This window comes from Ranitomeya variabilis, chromosome 2 (genome assembly GCF_051348905.1).
Source record: "Ranitomeya variabilis isolate aRanVar5 chromosome 2, aRanVar5.hap1, whole genome shotgun sequence".
Taxonomy (NCBI): Eukaryota; Metazoa; Chordata; class Amphibia; order Anura; family Dendrobatidae; genus Ranitomeya; species Ranitomeya variabilis.
Genome location: NC_135233.1, coordinates 479,874,946 through 479,897,697, shown reverse-complemented (window position 1 = coordinate 479,897,697; position 22,752 = coordinate 479,874,946). Strand labels below are relative to the sequence as shown.

General features: G+C 39.4%; 1 protein-coding gene across 2 annotated transcripts in view; it reads right to left on the bottom strand.

Moving 5' to 3' along the window:
- The window catches only part of LOC143806863 (mucin-2-like), a 101,024-nt gene extending 78,538 nt beyond the window's left edge, over window positions 1-22,486 (bottom strand). For both annotated transcript variants that reach the window (XM_077287844.1, XM_077287845.1), the window contains exons 1-17: window positions 22,394-22,486; window positions 21,084-21,345; window positions 10,659-10,773; window positions 9,975-10,065; window positions 9,086-9,201; window positions 8,354-8,570; window positions 6,553-6,678; window positions 5,427-5,544; window positions 5,046-5,184; window positions 4,571-4,681; window positions 3,198-3,267; window positions 2,911-3,048; window positions 1,849-2,013; window positions 1,511-1,605; window positions 1,301-1,427; window positions 173-428; window positions 27-73 (exon numbers count right to left, since the gene is read on the bottom strand). In XM_077287844.1, coding sequence (XP_077143959.1) covers window positions 27-73; window positions 173-428; window positions 1,301-1,427; window positions 1,511-1,605; window positions 1,849-2,013; window positions 2,911-3,048; window positions 3,198-3,267; window positions 4,571-4,681; window positions 5,046-5,184; window positions 5,427-5,544; window positions 6,553-6,678; window positions 8,354-8,570; window positions 9,086-9,201; window positions 9,975-10,065; window positions 10,659-10,773; window positions 21,084-21,345; window positions 22,394-22,469 — 2,269 coding nt within the window. In that variant the 5' untranslated portion in view covers window positions 22,470-22,486. The remainder of the gene's footprint in view (window positions 1-26; window positions 74-172; window positions 429-1,300; window positions 1,428-1,510; window positions 1,606-1,848; window positions 2,014-2,910; window positions 3,049-3,197; window positions 3,268-4,570; window positions 4,682-5,045; window positions 5,185-5,426; window positions 5,545-6,552; window positions 6,679-8,353; window positions 8,571-9,085; window positions 9,202-9,974; window positions 10,066-10,658; window positions 10,774-21,083; window positions 21,346-22,393) is intronic.
- Between the last annotated feature and the right edge of the window lie 266 nt (window positions 22,487-22,752).

Here is a 22,752-nt window from a genome sequence, read left to right as displayed (position 1 = left end):
AAAGAAAATTTGTAACATATTCTTACTTTCATCGACATGGGTGGTGCATTGAAGTTTCCCATTATGGCAGGAGCTGTTTTAGAAAATAATGGAGAACATAATTAATCCTTACCAATGCTGCAGTTCTATGACTTACTGCACTGAACAATTCAGGCTCTTTGGAAACACGTACCAACGCTCATCGTGCTTGTGGATGACGTCTAATGGATCCACATATGTGCCTTGGTAATAGCAGGAACACTGGGATATATCTACACATTGATCCTTCTCATTCAAGTATTCTCCCTCTGGACACCCACAGCCATCAATTGGCGTGAACACACTGGCACAAGACTTCTCTCCCTCTGCCAAGGATTGGCATGTTGGTTGACATGTGGTCATGTTATATAGATAAACTTGAGAAGACGCACATGATATAATGTCCTTGTCTGTAAAGAATCATAGGGGGGGAAACTTTTTATGTCTCTGTATTTTAAATAGTGATGAGCAAACATGCGCTGATACGATGTTATCCGAGCACGCTCGTGTGCTACCCGAGAGTCTTCGGCATTCTCGAATAATATGCAGCTGCATGTCTCACGGCTTTTTGACAACCGCAACACATGCAGAGATTTTCTGTTTGTTAGGCAATTCCTACATGTGTTACAGCTGTCGAACAGCCGTGAGACATGCAGCCACAGGGACGCGAGCATATTATTCGGGCACGCCAGAGTCACTCGCTTAGCACTCAAGCATGCTCGGGTAACATCGTATCCAAGCACGTTCTCTCATCACTAATTGTAAACAATAAATTGTATTTGCCTTACAGTTTTAAAAGTAGATATTATGTAAAAAAAAATATTCAAACTTCTCAAGATGTTATCGCAATCTCTTTCTTCCCGACACCAATGTACTTCATTATGCAATACGGTTTCAACACATTTAAAAAAAAAAAATAATTGCAAATAAATAATGTACTTTTTCATTTACTGCAGAATGAGGCATACTTGAATTATTTTGTAAAAAAATACATAAAAAATAATCTCTTGTTAAACTCAGAATAATACTATAGAGAGGGTGATGAGCAAAGCCTTTAGTTCTGTATGATGTAATTCCAGTTCCTCATGGGCATTATCTTTTGTAAGGCTCCACCCCCACATAGATCCAAACAGAGAAGAAAAAAAATAACAAAAAACGGATTGTATGGCCTAAAAGAAAGTAAGAATGCTAAAATCTTTTCTTAATTTGCACCTTTCAATAATGATGAAGGTTTAGGTTGTAGCCAATTTTTTATAAAATTGGCCAATTAGGATGTTCTTACCACAGATTCCATTCTTCCATCCCCACAGAATAATCCCTTTAGCAGCACAGGCTCTGGCATAGGTGGACAGAGCAGCACACATACAGTGCTCACTATCCTTACAGTTACACGAGTCATAACGACACCTCTGGAGAATGAAAAATGAGATTAAATTAGTGTGTAGAACAAAACAGATGAGCATGAGATTGAACACACAGAATTACAACCAACCTTTGCATATTCAGTAGGGTCTATTGTGGAATGACACTTGGCAAAGGGAGACTCATCACTTTCCAACTTAGAACACCAAAAGTCCGCATAGTTTTCTTAAAAATAAAGATGTTAGGAGATTAAAGTACCGTATCTGAATAGCGGTAAAATTTTATATTATAAAATGGAGGAAAGAATCTGTTCCAAATACTGTGGATCTGGAGGTATAGCAGACTTTTTTAACCATACAGTTTTGGTTTTTTTTGACCAATTTATAGGTTTGCCTTTAATACTTTGCTTGTATTTGATCTTAGATAAATCTTTATCATCTTAATGAAAAAAGCAAAATGTATTCATACTGTTCTCAATGCTGAGGCTGCAAGGATCGTCCAACCAGTCAGATGCATCGTGACAACTGGCATCGGCCTTCCAAGTGTTGGCGAAGGCTGATGCTGTGGCTTCCACGAGACCTCCAGATGTTTTAAAGTCATCTCCTTCCTTGGAATTAAAGTCTCCACAAAGACCTAGATAAGACAGTGAATTGTTAAGACCATTTGAAATAATGTGCCTAAAAAGCAGTACAAATATTAAGAGATATATTTCAATTTTATACCAGGCCTACAAATCAAGCCAAATATGACACACAAAACAAAGACCATAAAGCTATTATTGGCCTATTTTGGACACATGATATGAAGACAGCAATCACTGGAGAAGGACATTATGGTTGGTAGATTAGAGGGAACAAGCATCTTGATGGCTTGATAATATCAAGAAAACAGCGAAGACCCTGGTGGATCTATCCAGGGTTGCACAAGATCCACCTTCCTACAGATCATTAATACATTAAGCTACCATGGCTCGAGACTGAGCCAAAGACCATTGAAAAAAATGTCACCACTCATACCAGGTCTACTTTGGAGAGCTGAAGGAAAGATCTGAATGACTGAAACTGCTCAGATTCTGAAGGAACTTTGTTAGTAATTTTTTCTGCAAGCTTGTTGACTAGTTGCCACCTGAGATCTTCATGCCATGACTGTAATGTTGTATTCACATGACCATACATTGGGCTTCTGAATGGATTCATCTTTAGTAAAGTCAACATTTCAAAGCTTTACATGATATGTGATATGTGGTGACATGCGAAAAGCGTCATATATTATTTCATAGGAGAAATTAACGCAGGTATCACTTCATTTTATTGTTGATATTTTCTAGGGTCATACATAAATCTTGGTTATATTGGTTTTAGCTTTATACTAGAAAGGAATACAACGTGTGACATTCATTTCCATGGGATTGCAATTGCTACAAAATTGATCAATTGTCTTAGATGTCAAGATAATTTTACAAAGGATCCAAAGGAAACAGTAAATTGGTAGGTGCAAAAATTGTTTTGCATTAGCAATAGTTTAACTGACCTTGCAGTCGGCCCCTGGCAGTTTTCTGCATGGTGATGTATAACTGCATTGTGGGTAATAGCTGAATCTGCATCTGAAGGCCATTGTTTGCTTGAACAATTATATAGTTTTCCACTGGCTGCAGAATTGAAAAACTGGCTGTGGAGAAAAGAGAAAAATCCTTATTATGACTTTGAGGTTAAGATGCCCCCAATTCTCTCTCACGGTTAACCCCTTTAATTCTAAATATTTTATTTCCAAGGCAGGAATGATATATTATTAATTGCTTTGCTACCTGTGATCTTTACCTGTGATATGAGGAAGGGTTATTTTAAGCTCATTGAATAGCGCTGTGCCATCTGCTTTTAAGACCACAACCTAGAGGAATCAAATGAAATGAGTTGGTTTATCACATTGTTTAGCCAGTTTTAGACAAGGCCATATATCCCCCATTTCTGACCAGGCACATTTTTTTTCATACATGCCGTGTAAAGAGGTGTAAACAAAAAAAAATTATTTCAGATATTAAAATAATTCTTGCATTTTTTCATGATGTAAAGTACTTTATTTTATGTCATTGTAATTCTTTCTTGTTTAAGCAATATTGGGTGACATCAGTGGAAAAATAAAGGAAATAAGTTGTCTATTTTGTTTTTTTTAAATTGATGACCACTAGTGATGAGCGAATATACTCGTTGCTCGGGTTTTCCAGAGCACGCTCGGGTGGTCTCCGAGTATTTGTTAGTGTTCGGAGATTTAGTTTTCATTGCCGCAGCTGAATAATTTACGGCTGCTACCCAGGCTGAGTACATGTGGGGGTTGCCTGGTTGCTAGGGAATCCACACATGTAATCAGGCTGGCTAGTAGCTGTTAATCATTCAGCTGCGGCAATGAAAACTAAATCTCCGAATACTAATAAATACTCTGAGACCACCCGAGCGTGCTCTGGAAAACCCGAGCAATGAGTACACTCGCTCATCACTAATGACCACAAAGGACCACTGAAGTAAATTTAAAGATATGTCCCCCTTCTATAACAATTTTTTTCTATATCAGACACATTTTTTTAAAATGGGGCAGGGCTAGTAACAGCCTCATGGATTGGCAGCGGTTTTATTTTATTTATTTTTTCTTGCTCTTTATTTACTTGTTTATTTTTCATAAATTTCACATATTGTGCACACCTGTAACCTATAACCTTTGGGGGGCATTTCAATATTTCATTTGTTTTTTACCTGATTTTCAGTGTAACTGGGGCTGGTACAGTGTAAATGCCACCTGCTAGCTGCTTAGCAAAATTGCCTGGGTCTTCTAGCACCCAGCAGCTCCTGCTACATCCTTAGACCCCGGGATCACATTACTTCTGAGTCCAGAGGAGGAAGCACTGACAGTACTTCCTATTACTGCATACACATATCGCAAAGACAGAAACAATAATCTGTACCTTTTCTATGGGGAGTCTGGCTGTGTCTGAAAGCCAGCTTCCCACTGCTGTACAATCATGTGTTGCTGCTCTACTATGCATTGGCGTTTTGGAACATTACTGCAGAGTAGAATGCAGACTGCCCAGAGGTTTTTCGTCTATAGGCAGTCCGGAGTTAGTTAAGCACAGTCTTGATTCCTTATTCTTTCTATCATATTTGTAAAAAGCCAATAACATCTTCTGATATTACATACTTACATTCTTTTTGTTGTCAGCTAAGAGCACAACAGATTTAAGACAGGTCTCTCTCTCCGAGGAACTGCAAGGTGTCAGCTCACCTAATATGACGTGTGAGTCATTTGCAAACTCCTGTAATGGGAAATAAATCATAATAGTCAATTAAATTGGCAAAGGTAGATAGATAGATAGACTGTTGAAAAATGATGCAGAACAAACAAAGTGCATATGGTGCCAGCACACACGTTGTAACCCAACAACCTATGAAACATTAAAAAATCTAAAAAAAGAGGTCAGCACTCAATACCTCATTTCAAAGGTATATATTTTATTGGCCCATGTGAACAGGAGCCTTTGTAAGACTTGATATCTACTTTACAATTGGAATCAAGTAATGTGTGCTGAGATAGATAGATAGATAGATAGATAGATAGATAGATAGATAGATAGATAGATAGATAGATAGATAGATTTAAAATAACTCTAAGTTCCTTGCCTTAGATAGCACATAGTAACAGTTCCCATGAAACGTAAAGGCTTTTCCATCAAAAGTGTTGAAATGGGCTCCACCTTCAATGGAGCAAACTCCCGGGCAGGCACGATCTGTGCAACTCCATCTTCCAGCAGCACATTGGCTAAAAATTATATTATTTTGAAAATATTATTATTCAAGAAACCAAGTCTAAAATTGGTTGGAGACACAATATAGCTGGAAGGTCTCGTGGGCCTACCGGACACTACTTTGGCCAGGGAGTTTAATTAAAGGACTATTGCAAGTAACGGCATAATTTTCCCAGAGGAACGCAAGTCTTAAACAAAGACTATGGTAGGTAAATCATAGAGAGCATCTGACCATGTCTCATACTTCTGTCCTTACCATGCATCACAGTCACTCTGTATAGATTGTCCAGGAGCATATAATGTATCTCGATGCTTGCAGTGACACTCACTGACTTGTACACAGCCCTTATTGGTGTAATCATCCTGTACTGTGCCTAAAAATGGTAGATAAAAAAATATTTTATTGCTCTGGATTGTATTTTACAATAAAGTGCATTACTCCCCTTCTTACTTGTTCTTGCAATGCCTGCACATGAGTAAAGAGACCTAGCGAATCACATTTCTAAATGGAGGTATTTGCTAAAATTATTATTATTACACCTGCTACATATTGGGATAGTATTCTGGAGATGAGAATACCCCTTTAAGCTAGCCCAAAATTAAGAGGGGGCTGCTTTAGTTATTGAAATGAGCCAGTCAGCCAGCCCTCTTCACACACCGAAATGACAACATGCCGACCAAGAAAATACTCTCCAGTCCCAAGAACAAACTGAAACCTGAACTGCAGATAGGTGAAGATTGGGACACTTTTGGAAATACAAAAAATATAGCTCGTGCATGCTTCCGATATTCTCAGACGAGTGCTATCTGTGGTTTTCACGGATAGCACTCATACCTATGATATTCTTTGGGGCTGTGCACATATACGATTTTTTTCCTTGAACCAAGTGGTCCGCAGAAAAAAAATTGGAGACACGTCTGGTTTTGATCCAAAATCGGCAATGCAAGTCTATGGGTCTCTGAAAAAAAAAAAAAACACCATTAAGGTTTACATCGAGTGTTCATGGACTGACAGAATGGAGAAGGTGGAGAAACTTTTTTTTCTATCCATGTCTGAGAAAAACTGATGCCACTCTGATCAAAGTCTGATCAAAGTCTGATTAGAGTGATTGGACCGTTCTTCACTGATGTAGAGTTAGCAGTTGATGGCCCTACTCAGACTCCATAAAGATCAATCAGCGGAATAAGTTGGCCCCTAAAACTACATAGTAGTAAACTGTTACAGAGGTAACGTATATAGATTTTTACTATTAATGCTAGAATTGTGTCTGCTTACTTCCTTGTATAGTCAGTGCAGTTTTATGATGTTTGCACAGTCCTAGTAAATCACTCCTTTTTATTATCCATAGCAGGAATTCAATACATTTCTTCTCCCGACTTACCCTCAGGACAGAAGCAGCCATCCATGTAATGCTCCTCACACAGGCTGTGTATCTCCAGATGGGAGCAAGAGTTCTTACAAGGAGAAGCACTTTCTTGGTAAACCATATTTGCCGGACATTGCTTAGCTGGAAAACACAGATAAATTTCAAGTTAGATCTTAAGTAAGAGCCTGATCCATCTCTTCCTGTACTTTTATGTTGTATTAATTGCAATTTGCGACTTTAGTTATCTTTTTATTTTATGTATGATGATGTTAGAAGAAAGAATCAGCATTGGCACAAACTGACACTCTCTATCAGTAAGTGGGAAACGCGGGTCCATGCTGTTTTTTAGCATTATTCTCTTTGACTTTCGGCTTTAAACTGTAGTTGAAGTCTCTGGTGACTTTTCACAATGACACGTCATGTGTGTGTTCATGAGGAATAACATTATTTCTGGCTATTAGATGACTTGAATCCCCTGCTTTTAGCATTTTATTCCAATGCACTAGAAGCCTCAGCAGTATCTCCTTTCTGCTGTTGTTTGCCTCCAGGTTCTCTCTCCACCTCTTTATCAGCTTTTTTTCTTTGCAGCATTTGTAATGTGATCCCTCACTGAAGACAGATTTGAGCAGTTTTTGAGAGTGTTTGAGAATGAATGATCAGTGCAGCGAGATCAGAAGTGACTGATATATGAGGAAGATTAGATATGTCAGTGTTTCTTATTTTCACTTGTACTCTTGATTTATAAAAAATAAATGAAGTGCTTTTACTACTTAAAGGGGTTTTCCGTGACTTAATTTTTTTGTTTTATGGGGCTAAGTACCTGTCGGCAGGTAGTTTCTAACTAACTAGCTGCCAACTACCTGCCTGCTCTGTGGTGCAATGATCTCTCTCGGCTCCAAGCACTCACAGATGGTTCATCGTGGCAATTCTCCTGCTTCCTGTGACGTCACATTGACAGAAAATTTTCTCCTTTTACACTCTGCTATGTCGATAGGATACCACTGCCGATGTCATGTTGACTGACAGCTGGCTCAGCCTAACGCAGCAGGAAGTCAACTGTCAATCAATATGATGTTGACAGTTACGTCCCATCAACGGAGAAGAGAAAAAGAGAAGGAACTGCTCTGACGACGTCATAGGAAGCAGGAAAATCACCACCAGGACCAGTCCTCTGAGCTGGGTGAGATCATCTCACCACAGAAAAGGCAAGTAGTTAGCAACTACCTATTGATAAGTGCACAACGCTGTAGAGAAAAAAAGAATCACGGTTATGGCGATTCGCTCAACTACTTAACTCCAGGGTTAAATGGGTCTATAATATATGAGGATCTGATCATGTCAGTGTGCACTTCCATGAATTAAAGTACATTTTGTGATTAGATCTACTCATCATATTTTGTTTAGGGCAACTGTTGGACGTATACACCAGGAAATTCTCTAGAACAATACCTCGACATACGTTGTTGTTGTATACAACTGTATGACGTAGAGCTACCTATGTCATCCATAGATCATGGCTAAAACTAAAATGTACATAGTAAAAATGAGAGATGTCATCGTATACCAAAGCAATGAATGCAAAAAGTTATTCCCCTATAGAAGGAGACATGACCTTACACACTGAGACAATATCCAATGCCAGACTGTATGGAGACAAACCCTTGTGACGAAAGGAGAAGCATTCCGAGAAAAATAATCATGGAATGACACAAGACAAAGTTCCTCAGAATTATTATTTTATGACGAATCTAAGAGTTTACTAAATAAACATGGAAAGCTGACAGGTTACGAAAGGGAGTAGAAAAACAATCCTTACGACAGAAGTTAGGTGTTCTCCAGTTTCCTGGGCGTCCTCCGGCATGAGAGCATTGTCTGGAGTACTCAGTGATGGTGCTACACAAGCAGAAGGAGTCTTGTGAGTGATCACAGGAGCACATGTCCAGCATACAGGCCTGGATGTAGCTCTCTGTGTTCAGGAGGGTTTCACAATCTGTGAATGCCTGGTCGCTCAGGTGCTGTTCACACAACGATCGCTAAGAGAGAAAATATCATGGCGTTATTAACATTAGTTACATATTTGCTACATGGTAAAATGTATCAATATTTTTTGTTTAGAATTAGTGGAAGCCAACTTGATATTGTGCAATGTTATCTTAATCCTCTGCAAGGGTCAACCCTTTCAGTAACTCTTCATTCTAGAGCACAGTTTGGTGTAAAAAAAAAAACAAACGTGCTGTACTGACTATCTCCTCAGCTGCTCCCGGTGTCTGGCATTGGCTGGGGTGCTGACATCATGTTGACAGCGCGGTAGTCAATCAATGAGCTCAGTGGCTCAGAACTGGGTGTTCTATCTACTCTGGCAGAGTTGCCGATCTCTCTGATTGGCTGTTGATGTAACGTCAGCACCACAGCCAGTGCTGCACATCGGGAGCAGTGGCGGAGACTCACTGGTGGTCATGTGGGAGGTGAGAAGAGCACAGTTGCGACTTTCAGTAGCGGTATATTTGGATAAACGGCATGAGCTAAAATATGTAATGCCTCTACTTACGTATTGGTAGCAGTGCTCTGTGTCAGTCTTCTGAGTCTCGTCTAGGTCCATGCAATCATCCTTTGGGTCGTGAATGTTCTGCAAATTTCCAAATTGTATGGGGCTAAGTAAGATATCTAAGAAGAAGAAGAATCAAGAAGTGAGAAGCAGAACCTATACCCTGTTTGATATCTCTCAGCAATCAGGAAGTTATCACCTTATCTACAGATAAGCGATAACTTACCCAAGTTCATACAAATCCTTTAAAGGGGTATTCTTATAAAAGACATTGATGACATAGTGGTAGGACAGGGGCAGACGAGTGTATTTTTTGTCATCCGAGAAAATCAGAGCAATTATGCTAATCACACTCTGATCAGCGATTGATCTGATTTTCTAGGATGAAGAGAAGATAGAGAAAAAAGTTTCTCCATCTTCATTCCGTGAGGTTGTGTAAATTAGACTACACTTAGATGTAATCCGAATGCAGTCCGAAGTTTTCCATGGACTCATTGAGTTGCATGGCCAAGTGTGATCCAAATACTCTGTCCAAGGAAAAAATTGGACATGTAAACTAATTAAATGCTATTCAATGCTTTGTCATACTCAGACTGAAAATACGCTCGTCTGCACCTGCTTGTATGATAAGTGATCAATGTCTGATTGCTGAGGGTCCTAGAAGTTGAACCCCACAGATCAGACAGTGATTGTGTATTCTAGCGAAGTGTACATCACCAGTTTTCTGGCAACTCGACGCACTTGACGAGGCACTGTATATATATTATATATATATAAGGCACTGCCCCTTATCTATGATACAATTCCTACATGGATGTGGGATGGGATCGGCCAAGGGGAGCAGTGCTTATTATATGGCGCTAAAACTATATACATTTTATAGACTACTTACTTTCAGAGTAAAATTCATTATAAAAAGGGACACCATTGTAATCACCACACAGACCGCAGGTGCGGTTATTAAACTTTGCACTCAGTTCAACCTAAAAAGGAAGAGAGAAGAAACACTAGTGATGAAAAAATATACCCAAGACGAAAGCCAGACATGCATAAAATGGCGGATGGCTGAATGATCATAGAATCATAGAATGGTAGAGTTGGAAGGGACCTCCTGGGTCATGTGGTCCAACCCCCTGCTCAATGATGCTTTAGCTAATAGTCATCTCCACCAGCTCTCCCACAAGAGAGCTCATTTGGTCAAGAACTCCAGTGTTCTCTATGAGACATCTCTGCTGGTGGATTATCTGTGGGAGAAAAATGCAGTCAGCAATCCGAAACAAGACATGCAGGAACAACATCTCTCCCGACAATCAGTCAGCCTTCGCCACCATACCATCGTCCGAACCTGATGATATCGACAGGTTCAGCCAACAATTGTCTAATGTATATACCGTCTTTACAAAAAAAATCACAACAAAGTGTCACATTTTTTTACATTAATTGTAGCACATTTTAGTAAGAACATAGCCGATACATAAAGGGAAAGCTCAGACAACAGAATGAGTAACACCCAGCCACCATTTCCCTACACTAAAATGCATCAAATCTGTCTCTTTATATTTCCTGTGAAACTCACCATGACAGCATCTTCTTTGTTCCACATGAGGGTCAAGCCCGTCTTTGTGTACAGCTTAAAATATTCATCATTTTTCTGAATGTGGATTCCAAAACTGTAATAAGGTGTCTTAGCTCTGCAAAATAAAAAAATATATATATTTGTTCCAATTGATCTTCATAATCTTTTGGGCATCATTGTGAAAGAGAAGTAAACACTTATGAAGTTTATCTAAAAGTAGTGGTTGTCCACATTTGTGGACAATTGTTTTGCTATATAAATATGTGGTGGTGCACCATCTTGGATGTCAGGTCCGAGCAGTCCTACATGAACAGTTTCCTGGAAAGTGGATTGGTCATCATGGGCCAGTTGAATGGCCACCAAGGTCTCCCGATCTGACCCCCTTAGACTTTTATCTTTGGGGTCATCTGAAGGCAATTGTCTATGCTGTGAAGATACCAGATGTGCAGCATCTGAAACAATGGATACTGGAAGCCTGTGCTAATATCAGTGCGGTGTAGCTATTAGTGTGTCAAGAGTTAGGGTACTGTCACACAGTACCATTTTGATCGCTACGACGGCACGATCCGTGACGTCGTAGCGATCGTATGATTATCGCTCCAGCGTCGTAGACTGCGGTCACACGTTGCAATCACGGCGCTGGAGCGATGCCGAAGTCCCCGGTAACCAGGGTAAACATCGGGTAACTAAGCGCAGGGCCGCGCTTAGTAACCCGATGTTTACCGTGGTTACCAGCGTAAACGTAAAAAAAACAAACAGTACATACTTACATTCCGGTGTCTGTCCCCGGCGCTCTGCTTCTCTCCACTGTGTAAGCGCCATAGCCGGCAAGCACAGCGGTGACGTCAGACGTCACCGCTGTGCTCGCTTTCCGGCTGGCAGACGCTCACACAGTGGAGAGAAGCTGAGACGCTGGAGGACAGACACCGGAATGTAAGTATGTACTGTTTGTTTTTTTACGTTTACGCTGGTAACCACGGTAAACATCGGGTTACTAAGCGCGGCCCTGCGCTTAGTTACCCGATGTTTACCCTGGTTACAAGCGAACACATCGCTGGATCGCTGTCACACACAACGATCCAGCGATGTCAGCGGGTGATCAAGCGACCAAAGAAAGTTCCACACGATCTGCTACGACGTACGATTCTCAGCAGGATCCCTGATCGCTGCTGCGTGTCAGACACTGCGATATCGTAACGATATCGCTAGAACGTCACGAATCGTACCGTCGTAGCGATCAAAATGGTACTGTGTGACAGTACCCTTATAGAAGAGGGTTGCATTGATAATCCAACACAACGGGCAGCACTTTGAACACATTTTATAAGTGGTCAGAAACTTGTAAATAACTCATGAAAGAATAAAGATAGGTTAAAACCAAGCACAACATTGTTTTTCTTGTGAAATTCTCAATAAGTTTGATGTCACATAACCCTTTTCCCATTGAAAAAAATAAAGTTGGACCCAAAATGACCGACTTCAAAATGGCCACCATGGTCACCACCCATCTTGAAAAGTTTTCCCCTTCCCATATACTAATGTGCCACAAACAGGAAGTTGATATCACCAACCATTTCCATTTTATTTAGGTGTATCCATATAAATGGCCCACCCTGTACATGTATTCCAGGCTAAAAAAAAACGTTTTTGGAATTGGGTTTCATTAAAAATCTTGCAATGTTTTATTTTCTACACACTCTTTGTTTCCCTGCACATTCAACTTTGATGTGGTCAGTGGTCATAAATCAACTGAGAGAGAGAGACAGTGCAACATAGAGGCTATAGAAGGCAAATGGTGGAAAAAAATATATTTTTAGCCAAACATACATACTTTTAAGTAAAATAAAAGTAGAAAATTGCCCCCAAAGCTGAACAACCCTTTGAAATTCAATACAAAGTAAGAAAAATTATAGATTGCATAGTTGAGCATACTGGTTATGGCCTCATTCACATTGACTAGACACAAGGGTTAGTTTTCATAGGAGATTTACATGTTCTAAACATACTAATTCCCATTGAAGGGGTTCTCCATTACTCAGTCAACCCCTTATTAATTGCAGTATTCCGTTATTTAAAATAAAGCAGCCTATTCTCACTTCCAGTGTCAACACCATTCCAACAACATCAGCTCTGCATCTCCTGGGTCTCACATGCTGTTATTTTGGCATGTGACCCCTGCAGCCGATCAGTGGCTTATGGATCCCTTCACTCATGTGTCCTTTGGATGAAACTGAAATCCTGAAAAAGTGAGAACGTCTGCTGATCCCTGAATTCATAAAAATGTCAGTTATGCCTGAAGGAAGTAAGAGTGAAGCAACCCCTTAGCAGCCACTGATTGGCTGCAGGGGTCATATCCCATAACAACGGCACATGAGCCCAAGGAGATCCAGGGCCGTTGTTGAGCTGGCATCAAAGGTGAGCAATGGCTGTTTTTATTTTATACTTGGGACTATAGCCATTGAAAAGGGGTTGTTTGAATAGTGAACTTCTTTAACGCTTTCCCCCCAAGCCTGTTTTCACCTGCATGACCAAGCCAAATTTTTCAATTCTGACCGGTGTTAATGTATGTGGTAATAACTCTGGAATGCTTCAACGAATCTCACTGATTACGAGAATGTTTTTTCATGACATATTGTACTTCATGATATTGGTAACATTTGGTCGATATGACTTGTGTGTATTTGTGAAAAAATCTGAAATTTGGCAAAAATGTGGTAAATTTTGCAGTTTTCAAACTTTTAATTTTTATGCCCTTAAACCAGAGAGTTAAGTCACACAAAATAGTTAATACATAAAATTTCCCACATATCTGCTTTACATCACCACAATTTTTGATATGTAATTTTTTTTATTAGGAAGTTAGAAGGGATAAAAGTTGACCAGTGATTTCTAATTTTTCCAACAACATTTGCAAAACCATTTTTTTAGGGACCACATCAAATTTGAAGTGACTTTAAAGGGCCTATATGACAGAAAATTTCCAAAAGTGACACTATTCTAAAATCTGAACCCCTCAAAGTACTCAAAACCACATTCAAGAATTTTATTAACCCTTCAGGTGCTTCACAGGAATTATTAGAATGTGGAAGGAAAAAATGAACATTTTACGTTTTTTCACAAAAATTTTATTTAAAACAACATTTTTTTATTTTCACAAGGGGACCAGGAGAAAAATGACCCAAAGTTTATTGTGTAATTTCTCCTGAGTACACTGATACCCATTATGTGGGAGAAAACAGCTGTTTGGATGCACAGCAAGGCTTAGAAGGGAAGGATCACCATTGGACTTTTGGAGCTCAAAATTAGCTGGAATCATTACTAGACACTATGTCGCGTTTGGAGAGAGCTGGTGTGCCTAAACATTGAAACCCCCCCACAAATTACCCCATTGTGGAAACTACACACTTAAGGAATGTATCTAGATGTGTGGTGAGGACTTCTAACCACCCAGGTGCTTCACAGAAGTTTATAACATAGAGCCATGAAAATAAAAAATCACGTTTTCCCACTTAAATGTTCTTTTAGCCCCAATTTTTGCAAGGGTAACACAAGAAAATGGACCTCAAAATTTATTGTTCAATTTCTCCTGAGTACACCGATTCCCCTTGAGTGGCCGAAAACTACTTTTGAGGCACAGTGCAAAGCTCAGAAGTTCCATATTGGAGTTCAGATTTTGCTGGAATGGTTTGAAGGTGCCATGTCACATTGACAGAGACCCTGATGTGACAGAGCAGCAGGACCCCCCATAAGTGACCTCATTTTACAAGCTTCATCCTCCAATGAATTAATCTAGGGGTGCAGTGATCATATTGACCACATGTGCCTTACAGAGTTTTATACCACTGAGTGGTGAAGAATGAATAACTTACATTTTTACCACTAAAATGTTGTTTTAGCCCCAAGTTCTTAATTTTTTAAGGGCTAATAGGAAAAAATGGACCTTAGTTTGTTGTAGTCCAATACCCTTCATGCAATCGGGAACTACTTTTCAGGCACAGTGCAAAGCTCATGCGAGATAGAGTGCCATATTATAGTACCGATTTTACTGTTATGGTTTGTGAATGCCATAACCCACTGGCAGAGCCCCTGAGATGCCAGAACAGCAGAAGTGATCCCATTTTACAAACTAAACCTCTCAATGAATTCATCTCGGAGTTCAGTGAGCATATTGACATCACTGGTGTGTCACAGAATTTTTCCTCATTGGGCAGTGAACAAAAAATAATTGCATTTTTACCATCAAGATTTAGTTTTATCCCTAGATTTTACATTAACACAAGGGGAAATGGGTACATTTCTTCTGAATGCAAAAATACTCTATATGTGGCTATACTGTACATCACTGATTAGCTATAAGGTGAGATTTGGCAGGGATAAAGCTCTATTTGCCTCCTGGAGCGCAGACTTTCTTCATATACAGAGCCCCGAAGTGCTAGAAGAGCAGAATCCCCCCTCAAGTGACCCCATTTTGGAAATGGTGCTCCTTTGGAAATGTATCTACAGGTATATTGACGATTTTGACTCCATGGGTGTTTTCTAGAAACAAGCAGCAGTGGATATTGCTGAGTGAATATTGCAAACTGCCATAGTAGTGCCCATTACGTTGTAGTGCCCAGTACGTTGTAGTGCTCAGTATGTTATGACTAGCTTGTGCTTCTGGAAACATGCACCCGTAAATTAGAGGGGCTCTCATTGCTGCAGAAATGCTAAACATATGGATGCTAAATGTGGTTTAGGGGCTCAGAAGGAAGGGGGGCATTTGGATTTGGGAATGCAGAATTTCTTTTGGGGGGGCGATAAGCCATTTTGCTTTTCCAGACCCCTTGTACTACCAGAATTGCCATGACGTACCCAGTATATCATAGGTTGGGAAGCACCTCCCAACCATGACATACTGGATATCTCCAAGGCCGTGAATGGGTTTAATGGTATAATTTCTTGCTCTCACTTGTCTTATCATAGAATGACTTGGACATTTATCTATTATATTCTGGTATCCCTGGTACTCTATATATTTATAAAGACTGTCTACTGTATTTCCCAGTCTGGACGTCCCCATAGGAGTCAAGAAAATGGTGCTGGACTTGAGTTCACCTACTATAGGGTCATCCAAGCCTAAATTAGATTTATTCATTGCTTCGAGCATTTCAATATAAGGAAGACAAAATATCAGTTGAAAAGATGATTTAATCAGAAGATGATGAATAAAATTAATGTAGAATCGAGCATTTTGCTATAGATGTTTTAACACTAAGTTTTTGTGACGTGGCACCATTTTATTTGCCCATTTCATGAAGTTATGGTAAAGTTAAGATTCAGTTTTCTAGACAATGTCCTACTTCCTTGGTATAAATTGGATTCTCTGAGTTGGCTTCAGATTCATTGTAAATGACATAAATGAGACAAAGCAAGAAGTAAGATGAATAAAATAATAGAATAACTGTAACGGCTGTATTAGTAAGCACAACAGTGTGACACGTTATAGAAGTCTTGATGTAGCTGGACCACCTCTGATTTTGAAATATTAATAATAAATAAAAATAAAGGCTTATACCTCATTTCCACTAAATAATCTAGCACCATATAATGCTATAAATGTTTATAGCTTCCCATTAATTTGTGCAATCTGATGATCTGCCCCTCCTCAGGCTGCTCGCCATATGGTCAAAGACACATGTAAGACTTGGTGTGGCCATTAAGATACTCCACTTTAATTGCTTTATAAAAATGGCCAACACCTTATACAAATGTCAGACCATGCCCGGACTGTCAGGATCACAGCTGTTCTGCCCAGAATACTATACTGTAAAAACTTAGCATTTGATGGCTTGAGAAATCTTTTTTTTTTACCAGTATGTGATGACTTAGCACCTCCATTATATCGCTCCGACAGTAGTCAATGAACAGCTCTTATTACCAATAGTTATACATTTATGATTACTGGGCCCTAATATACAGTCAGAGCAATGTACCCATTACCATAAAATATTTAGAGACATCAATATTTCTACTGCTCTATGGAATATGTAAAAAGTTCATGAACTCACACTCATACTTTCGGCTTGCTTTAAAAGATCAAAATTCTCGGCAGCACATAGTCCTGTGTAAACCGGACCTGTGCTGCCGAGAACAAGGGCTGTCTATATACATAGGTCATTAGTGTACATCTGAAGTGTGGTCTGCTTACCTAAGCTCGGCTGTGAATTACTGGTATTCTCAATTGTATGATCCTTGGAAATGTTTCCACTTAAAAAAAGATACCTTACTCCTATTCCTACCTCTAAAAATACTCTGTTGGCTGAAGAATTGTATCATTTTATATTCTAGCCAAGATTTGTTTCACATTTTACCTGTCTCCCACTCTTACCATCAATAAGACATGAGAAATGAGTTTGCCATTTACTTTTTTCAGATTTCCAACGAACCCCAAGATTTTGAGGGAATCCCGGTTGGAAAAAGTTGCATTAAACATATAATACATAGCTACTATTATTATTATTAATAGAAACACTCTTGTATTTGCAGATAAAGCCAACGCTGCACCATTAACCTAAGACGCTGACCCATGCCAGTGAACAACATGGCCGCCTAAATAGAATAGAGCACTGTGGCACAATACTTAAATAGTGAAGCACATCGAATGCTCATTTGGCATCAGCTACATCTGTGGGTATTTCCATACAGATCTATCTATTAAAGGGGTTTGTGTCACAGGTGTGTCAGGTGTGACAGACAGTCATCCTGGATCCAGCTGTACAAGGTCATTTCGATTATCTCTAGCACCTTCTTGATTTTTGCATCTGTTATGGAGTGATAGCCTTCTCTCCCTAGGACCCAACAGTTACCTCCAACTTCTACTGCTAATTACACACCTTTGCTGAAGGTTTAAATACATTCAGTTTCTGTAGCATGAGCCTGGTGTTAGCTCATTTTCACCACTGTCTTGTTGAAAGTACTAGCAGTCAGTTAGTGTCTTCTCAGAGGACTCTTGGAGGATTGCTGGTGTGACATCTCGGTGGTCTTCTCAAGCTAAGTGTATCCCCTCGTTCATCTACCCTCTCTGTCTTTAGCTGTAGTGGGGGCTGACTAGCACCTACCCCGTTCCGTCCCTATCCAGGGCCTATTGTTAGGGTCAGGCAGGGATTAGGTTCCTGCTCGGCGATAGATGCCAAACCTATTTAGGGATGTTTAGGGGAGACAGGGTGTTGTTAGATCTACCTAGGTGTCCCCACTTCCCCCTTCCCTAGTGTTTGGTCTTTCCCCTGACTCTCCACGTTGTTGTGCACCTTACTTCTTCCTCACCCATCACTTTGATACTAGGATAAATCATCAATATAAGATTGGTTGGGGTCCAACATCTGGTACCCCTACCAATCAGCTGACAGCAGCTGAATGTATACAGCGTACAGAGCAGAACTCCACCGCTCAATCACACTGTATAGTTGCTGCTGCCAAGTGCTACAGATTAGCTCTTGTTAAAAGGGTTGTAAAGCCCCTTTGAATACAAATTAATAATAATAATTAAAAAACATAGTATGATCTACTATAGAAAATCTGGGATGACATACATCAAACATCACTATACATATGTAAATTGGGAGTTTTAAAGTTGTTTTTCATCTTTCGAAAATGCTCATTTCTCAACTACAGTCAGTTTTTTACAAAAATATATGTGAGTTTTACTCACTGTCCCCAGGTCCGATCTGTTTGACATGAATAGTGATGAGCGAATATACTCGTGACTCGAGATTTACTGAGCACGCTCGGGTGACCTCCAAGTATTTTTTAGTGCTCGGAGATTTAGTTTTCATCGCATCAGCCAGCATAAGTACATGTGGGGGTTGCCTGGTTGCTAGGGAGTCCCCACATGTACTCAGCCTGGCTAACAGCTGTAAATCATCCAGCTGCAGCGAAGAAAACTAAATCTCCGAGCACTAACAAATACTCAGAGAGTCGGAGGACCCCCGAGCGTGCTCGGGAAATCTCGAGTAATGAGTATATTCGCTCATCACTAGACATGAAGTCAGAGCTGTAGAAATCGACAAACAGCTGTAGCAACAAATGAGACTAAGCATGGGACCTGGGAAGGTTGAGTAAGGCGCAGTTGTTGTGTATTTATTTTTTAAATACAAGGGAAGCTGGGAAAAGGGTTTTCTGAAAATGGAGACTCTGTAGCAGGAAGGAGCTAAGTTATTGTATCACAGCAGTCTTCCTAAGCATCGATGGGCAATGATGCAGCAGCATCATCTAATATAATATACAGTAATATATAAGGCTTGTATTACATGGGCCTCTTTGTATTTGTAGAGCCATGAAATTAAAACTGACTGTGAATCAGAAGTAAACTTTAAAAGAAAAGGTGGCTCATATTTATACGTAAACCACAATACGAGGAAATGTAATGCATTGTTTCTTTTTAAAGAACAATGAACTATTGTGAAATCAGTGTTGTTGGGTGCAGTGAAAGAATTTACAATTTAACATTTGAGAAGTTATCAATTGCTAAAACAATCTTCAAGTATCTGAATGATCAAATTTTCAAAATCTTTTTATAGATTAACATTGGTGGAAATATGGGATCAAGCATATGTCCTGGATAAAGAGGTTTGGGCATTTACTGGAATTTTTTCACTTTGTTTTACCCTCTGCACTTCTATAGCTCAGTTTGGTTAACTTTACCAACCCACTAATATTAATGGAGGTAAAAAATGGACAAGTCGAATTCTTGTCTCAGGGAAGAGACCCATTTGTTGAGGATCTGGAAGGCCATAAACATAGAAATGTTAAAAAAAAAAAAAAGAATTCCTTTAAAGTGAGGCAGCAGATCGCTCTCCACGGCGTCTTCAGACTCTGTCACGTCTATCACATGTACTCAGTGTGAACCTGCTTTCAGCTGTAAAGAGCACAGGACGCCAGTGGCGAATTTGCCAATCCTGGTGTTCTGTGGCAAATGCCAAGCGTCCTGCATGGTGTTTGGCTGTGAGCACAACCCCTATCTGTGAACTTGGGCACTCAGACCATCCTCATGAAGTCTAACTGTTTCTAACTGTTTGTGCAGATACATGCACATTTGTGGCCTGCTGGAGGTCATTTTGCAGGGCTCTGGCCGTGATCCTCCTGTTCCTCCTTGCACAAAGGCTGAGGTAGTGGTCCTGCTGCTGGGTTGTTTCCCTCCTACGGCCCCCTCCACTTCTCCTGGTGTACTGGCCTGTCTCCTGGTAGCGCCTCCAGCCTCTGGACACTACGCTGACTGACACAGCAAACCTTCTTGCCACAGCTCGCATTGATGTGCCATCCTGGATGAGCTGCACTACCTGAGCCACTTGTGTGGGTTGTAGAGTCTGTCTCATGCTACCACGAGTGTGAAAGCACAACCAACATTCAAAAGTGACCAAAACATCAGCCAGAAAGCATTGGTACTGAGATGTGGTCTGTGGTCCCCACCTGCAAAACAACTCCTTTATTGAGTGTGTCTTGATAATTGCCAATAATTTCCATCTGTTGTCTATTCTATTTTCACAGCAGCATGTGAAATTGATTGTCAAACAGTGTTGCTTCCTAAGTGGACAGTTTGATTTCACAGAACTTTGATTTACTTGGAGTTATATTCTGTTGTTTAAGTGTTCCCTTTATATATATATACACACAAAATAATACATGTACCCATTGATGTAGCAATCATGCTCTTATCCTTAATGAGATGCACAATGCCCGGTTACTACAGAGACATATTTCCAAGGCGCGTTTCTCATGTTTTGATCTCGCTTCCTCAGGGGGTATAGTATAATTTACTTATAATTGGTTAAAAGAATTTCCTTTTTTTGTTGCTAGGTAGAACAGCACGATACAGTAAAATGATGTAAAATAACACAAAATCTGAGAGAATAAAAATATCAAGAACACTTATGTATTTCAGGTTTGCATTGCTCAGCTCTGTATCTATAATGAAGGTCATGACCATTGTGTCTACAACTTGTGTCTATTACAGAGGGAGCACTTAGATAATCCCAATACTTCCTCCTAAGCGCAGGTTCACAATTTTATATTACTTGAAATTCTTTACAATTTATATTTATTGGACTTATCTTACAATGTTATATGCAATTTTTTGGTTCTTGACGTCTTTCACATCTTTTGGTTTACTAAATATATTTTTATACATGTATATCTAACAAAAGAAAAAAAAAGTTTGGTACCGTTTTCTAATCTAATAACAAAAAAATCTTTTAGCAAAAAACTCCTTTTTGCTTTTTTTTATACAATTATATTGATCGTGAAGTTTTTATCAAGCAGATCATAATGAATCCATCACGTCTATCTGTAAAAGCAGAAGGTATGGAAATGGGAACAGAGCCAAAGTGGAAAACGTAAAGATCATAATTAGTGTTCAAACATGAAACAAAAACATTAGCTTAATAAACTTACATGTCCCCATTCACGATCGCTATGCTGCTCTCCAGTAGGATGGTGACGTCTTTGATGGTGACGGTGATCTTGTCTATAAGGGGATGACTGCTGTCCTCAGACCGGTGAACGTGTACAGAGAACTCCGGATAGGAATCTCCACAATCTGAGACCAAGTTATAGGTACAGCTGCCAGGAAATTGGTAGAAGTCCCCATCAAAGGTTTTGAAATGATAGTTTCCCCATGTACTGCAGACGTAGTGACCGTGATTCCGGATTCGACCTGTTGACAAATGGCAAAAAAGGTTCGAATGAGTATCAGGACACATTCACACGTTCAGTATTTGGTCAGTATTTCACATCAGTATCTGTAAGCCAAAACCAGGAGTGGGTGATGAATACAGAAGTGGTGCATATGTTTCTATTATACTTTTCCTCTAATTGTTCCACTCCTGGTTTTGACTTACAAATACTGATGGAAAATACTGATGAAATACTGAAGGTGTGAATGTGGCCTAATTATAAGAATGTATTCAGTAAGTAACAAAACTATTTTCCAAAGTAAGGTCCTTTCAAGGACAAAATCTAAAATATGGGAAGAACTTCTGTAAAACCGATCAAATTATACGTACTGAGTAAAACAAATCTTAGGCTATGTTCACATGCTGTGTTTTTTGCAGAATCTTTTTCTGCAACCAAAAGATGCTCTTTTGGCAGTAAAAATGCTGCATTCAAAGCTCAGGATTTTACTGCATTTTGCTGCATTTTTTGCAGCGTTTTTTTTTTTTTATATGTGTGTTTTATCTACAATATATGTTCAATAAAGTTAGTTTTATTCACCAAAAACTGCAGCATAAAAACTCAGCAAAAACGCATAACTTTTTCATTTTTCAAAAAAAAATTTAAATAATTTAAAAATGCAGTTCTTAAATTTAGTCAGTTAAGAAAACAAACATTTGTGTGAGATTTCTGAATTTTATAACTTTTTCTTTTATTGTAAAAAAGAAGCTTTTAATTTGCATTAAACAAATTTGAATTAAAAAAAAGTTGAAAAAAAAAACCCGCTGCCTGTGAACATAGCCTTATACCACATTGAAGGCTTTCCTGTCCTAGGTCCTTATTATGTGTAAACTTAACGGACTCATTGACTAAATTGCTAAACTATGTATACAATGATAAGTTAAAACCTCACATTAATACTAATACATTATATTTGTGTTTCCTGATCCCATGCTACTAAACGGCTTTCTTCTGCCAAATAGTTAATCCCAAAACACAATGGCAAAAAAGGATTGTTAATAAATATTTCAGAAATTGTAGAAAGAATTTACCTGATATTACATCTATAGCATTTGAGATGCCCAAAGCCAGCCATAACACCCCCAAGCTGGCAGTGAAGTACCCCATTGTAGGCCCCAGGGGCGAAGCACCTTCAGGACTGTCAGGGGCATTTGCTCCTGGCTCTTATAGGATTATTTGATGTCTAAAATGACATCACGGCAGGAGGGGCAGGAAAATCTTTAATCTTTTACAATCAAGGTAAACATTCCTTTTCGTTTCTCATATTAAGCCATTTGGGAGGGATACACTCAAAGATATTTATTTCCTTAACTCTGTCACTGCTGACCAAACCTTCGGCAAACAATTCAGACTATACATCTAGTATTTGCTACATTTTCTCCCAAGTAAG